The sequence below is a fragment of the Gadus chalcogrammus genome, chromosome 7 (genome assembly GCF_026213295.1).
Source record: "Gadus chalcogrammus isolate NIFS_2021 chromosome 7, NIFS_Gcha_1.0, whole genome shotgun sequence".
NCBI classification, from domain to species: Eukaryota; Metazoa; Chordata; class Actinopteri; order Gadiformes; family Gadidae; genus Gadus; species Gadus chalcogrammus.
The window spans coordinates 23,111,747-23,116,460 of NC_079418.1; the positions used below are offsets into that span (position 1 = coordinate 23,111,747).

General features: G+C 45.9%; 1 protein-coding gene across 1 annotated transcript in view; it reads left to right on the top strand.

Annotated features, from left to right (window-relative positions):
- The first annotated feature begins 3,256 nt into the window (after positions 1–3,256).
- Positions 3,257–4,714, top strand: part of LOC130386435 (myotonin-protein kinase) — an 18,567-nt gene continuing 17,109 nt past the window's right edge. The window contains exon 1 of the mRNA XM_056595359.1: positions 3,257–3,600. Coding sequence (XP_056451334.1) covers positions 3,435–3,600 — 166 coding nt within the window. The 5' untranslated portion in view covers positions 3,257–3,434. The remainder of the gene's footprint in view (positions 3,601–4,714) is intronic.

Below are 4,714 nucleotides of genomic sequence, written 5' to 3' on the forward strand. Positions count from 1 at the left end.
GCATGTCGCCGGGTGACGTAACGGCTGGCCATCGGTCGCGGTGACACACGTGACCTTGAGGGGGGCTTAGTGCCACCACCCATTAGGGGAGAGGCTGGTGAGCGCAGCGCAGAGGCGCGTGCACGGATGCACGCACACACACACACACACACACACACACACACACGCACACACGCACACACACACACACACACACGCACGCACACACGCACACACACACACACACACACACGCACACACACACACACACACACACACACACACACGCACGCACACACACACACACACACACACACACACACACACACACACACACACACACACACACACGCACACACACACACACACACACACACACACACACACACACACACACACACACACACGCAAGCATGCACGCACGCACGCACATGCACACGCAGGGCAAGCTGTCCCTTATCCTGTAGTGGAGGGACGGATCCATCTGCTGTCAGAAATGGGCCGAATGCATCCGCTGTGGTTAATCATTAATAATATGTAGATTCCCTCATCCGCTGTGGTTCATCATTAATAATATGTAGATTCCCTCATCCGATTATTTCAGCCACACATCCCCGAAAAAAAGGAGCTAGAATTGGATCAAGCAATGTACTTATAGATTATGTTGTAGATTATATTGAGTGTATGCGTGTGTCTGTGGTGTGTGTGTGTGTGTGCGTTGGTACCAATTATTGTGATTTATGGGATAATTTGCATGCAGAGCAGAAGTAATCACATTGGCAAGCATTGTTGTTGGACCTCAGTCAGGCAAAGATATAAGACATAAGACTAAATCCCTGTTTTGCTGTTTGTCTTCTTACAATTTAATGGTTGGCCCTGGTTTGTGGGAAAACCCAGGATTAAATCTGGTACACTCCCTTCACTAGAGGGCACTAGACCACGTTGGGCTATTGGGTTTGATGTCAAAGGATTGGGATCAGGGGCCGTTACCTCATCGCTCATGTTTGTTTAATTCACTTGTTTTGGTCAGAACAGCAGTGTTTCACAGATAACCACATACAACTTGGCGGACAATATGTTCTGGAATGCAGGTCACCAAAAGACTGGTATTTCGGCGAGGATACCACCAAGTCAAATGTACATTTGTACCATTTTATGTCACACTGCTGTGTTTTTCAAAAAGACCAATACACATGCGGTTGTCTAAAAATACCAGGGGGGGATGACATTTGATTCCCAAACATGGACCCTCTTACCCGGCATGGGGAATGGCTAACGGTAAGCATTCCATCAGTAGGAAATTCAGGAAGAGGGGTGAAGAGAGCATCTGCCATACAGCCTAATGAGGCTGAAAAATGCTGAGATATGGAAAAGACAAACACATATTGATGTCAGTGCCAAAGTCTGAAGACCAACTCGTAAGCTCAGGTCAGCGCCAAAGCCATGAGATGGCAGTAGGAGAATTCAATACAAATGGGAAGAAAAGAGATTAAGTCGGCTTAATTGGAAATTTAGTGTAGTTCATAAAACACCTCCATATGAGTATCATGGTGTGTTCATGTAGTCAGTCAAACCTGTTTAGAAAACTTCCTGCAAAGTTTGAGACCAATTCAATAATCAAATGGCATCGTCATGAATTTCATTTCCTAGAATCAATGTTTTGAATACTTTTTGCCCAATATGCTAGCATTACTACAAACACATACCTGTATATATTTTTAGACTTGTGATCCCCTTTTAGGAGTCAAATATTATTCTTTGGTTATTTGCAGAGGAATTATAGCAGCGTTGGTTGGCAGGAAGTTGGTGTGTAGTGTGCTTTTGCATATACCACTAACACGGTCTGGGCCATACCACTATGCTGTGGTCACTCCCGTGTAGGGGGGTCCGACATTTCTTAGCAATAATAAAGCCATTCATCTACCGACCTCATATAAACTTGATGTGCAAAAAGGTTTAATTTTAGATGATCCATCCATCATAACATATTGAGATAACATTTGGGTGCATATGCCTCTGTCAGTCTTGTCACTATTCATATCTTTTTTAGTGCTATGCCCAATCATAAAGACCCTAACTCTTCCTGATTTGGAACAGACTTAGAAATTCAGTGGAGCCCATTCCAAAACAACAGGGCAAAAACACTTTGACACGTTGCTAAGGAAGTCAAACAGACGGAAATAAATTAATTATGTATTTAAGTTTTGGCGCTGACAGCTGGGCTGCATCTAAAATGACTGAGGAGAGTCTGAAGCCGTTCACTGGAAAAAAATGAAAAACACAACGCTTGGGAGGGACCCAGTGAGGGAGGCAGAGAGAGCCAGCGAGAGCCAGAGAGAGCGAGGGAGAGAGGGAATGAACAGCTGAAGCGAGACCGGAGAGTGGAAGACTGGGTGACCCATTGAACCAGGGCAGAAGAGAAGACCACTGCTGTATCCAAAGAGTGAGGGAGGGAGGGACGGACGGAGGGACGGGGGGAGACCAAAACATCTGCATTAAGATAGACTATGTTTCGTCAAATAACATGCATGCATTGAATCAGTGATTCAGGATTGTTCTGTTAAATATAAATTCAAGAAAAAACAAAGTTCCTAAACATGTCATTTTTGCAAAGCACATTCTGCATTAAAGAAATTCTTTGCTTTGTTTTCATGTTGTTTTTTTTCAATGGAAAGTTGGAGAGCTTTTAACAACGGGTGAGGAGGGAGACAAGGAGAGACAGAGAGGGAGTAAACCCCACATACACACACAAACGCACACACCAAAAAAGGCGTGGATTCTGCACTGGAAAAATTGCAGACTTGACAGAGGCTATATGCTAGATGACAATTGGAGAGGGTGGGGGGGGGGATAGGGAGGGTTGAAAGAGTATCAACATATGATGAAACGTGAGGTGAAAACACAAACAACTGTGCACACATTACAAAAGGGGAAAGAAAAGCAGAAGTACCAGCACTTCAAAAGTGCATGTGAGTAGTACAAAGACCTTATATTCAGCTTCATAGAGTGTGTGATCACGGAGCATCATAGAGGGGTGAAGCGGAGGGGTGGGTGTGGGGAAGTCAGGGGGGGGCTGTCCTTACGGAGAGACCAGTGCACGAAGCAAGGGAAGGAAGAGAGAAAGCTTGAGAGAGTCACAGAGAGTCAGAGACAGGGTAACTGCGAACAACATGTGCTCATGTTTAACCAAAGGTAGCACCAACAGGCGCGGCAGTTGGATCATGTGACCCGGAGGTCCCCCACTCCCACCGCCCCCCCCCCCCACCCCCACCCCCACCCCACCCCGGCAGCACCGGCCCAACACCAAGACCTCATGTCTCTGGAGCTGACTCCAGGCCCTATGGATACCCCAAAGTTTGGGGGCTACTAAAACTCAAGAAGGAGGGAGAGGCACCGATAAAGAGACCTAACGAGAGAAGAGAGCGGGACGAGTCTTCAAGGCTCTCCGGGGCATCATGTCGACAGGCCCCGGGATGGGAGAGGAGGCAATACCGGGGGCCCCTCGACCTCTGGGCCCCGTCGGGCTCCAGACCTTACTCGACCTGCTGGTGGGGGTCTACCAGGAGTTCTGCTCCTCACCCCTCTCCAGGGAGAAGTATGTCTCTGGCTTCCTCGCATGGGGTGAGTGGCTCACTCTTTCATACCTCAATGTGTGTGTGCACCACGTAAAGTGCCGCGGTAAACACATTCACAAGCGTGGGTAGGATACTTGAAAGTGTATGATGCCAAGCAAATTGAACTATTGTGATCATTTCTCGGCTACTTTTGGATCAAGCGGCTGCCAATGGCTATTTTTAAAGAGCAGCTGGACAAGAATCTGGGAAAAGGGTTTGAGATGGAAACGTCCTTCTGTGACCCACCTGTCACATGTGACAGGTTATCATGTGGTTGGGATTCTATTATATAAAACATTACTAAGATCAGTTGGGATTACAACAGAATATAAACAAAACATTTGTTTAAAACTTTAAAAGAGTCATCATGTAGCCATACTGATGCCTCAAGTATACTGTAAAGCAACATTGGGGTCGAGTAGGACACCACATGTGGCTCGAAATATTAGTTATAGATATTTAAGGATGTTAAAAGGGACTTTTAAAATGACTTTTAATGAAAACATTTATTTAAAAACGTGTTTGGTAACACAAGAAGTCCCTGTCATCCAAGTGACCCACATAGGACGTACCAACTGCCTCATGATTCATAGCCACAAATGACTGGGCCCAGTGTGATGCACATGTGATCACTAAGCCGTTGATATTATTGGCAGCTGTGGATATAGCATGGAAAACGATGCGTGGCAATGACAATGTGTGGCACAGAAACGGAACAATAAGTCAAGGTCAGAGGACGATCTGACTTAAAAGGGGATAGGACCAAAGATAGGTTGAGGAGCACTGCTATAAACATACCGTCTTATGCTACGATCATCACACTTAACTTTTATGCAATTTTTAGGTTCATACATGCATGCGTGTGAACGGGGTTAGGATCAGGATGTAGCCAAGTTTAAACTTCCATGCTAACTTCTGCTCTCTGGTCAGAAGAGAAGTGTCTCTTTCCTCACTGCTTCTCCTGTTCAACATCCTCATATTCTAAAGATTGTGAGAGGGAGGGTCATCCACTCAGCATCCACTGAATCACCACACTCTGTTATTGTAATAAAACACAGGTCCTTCAGATTTAAGGTGGGCCAAGGACATGCCCCACAGGATTCCTCGAAGTCCTTTCAGGA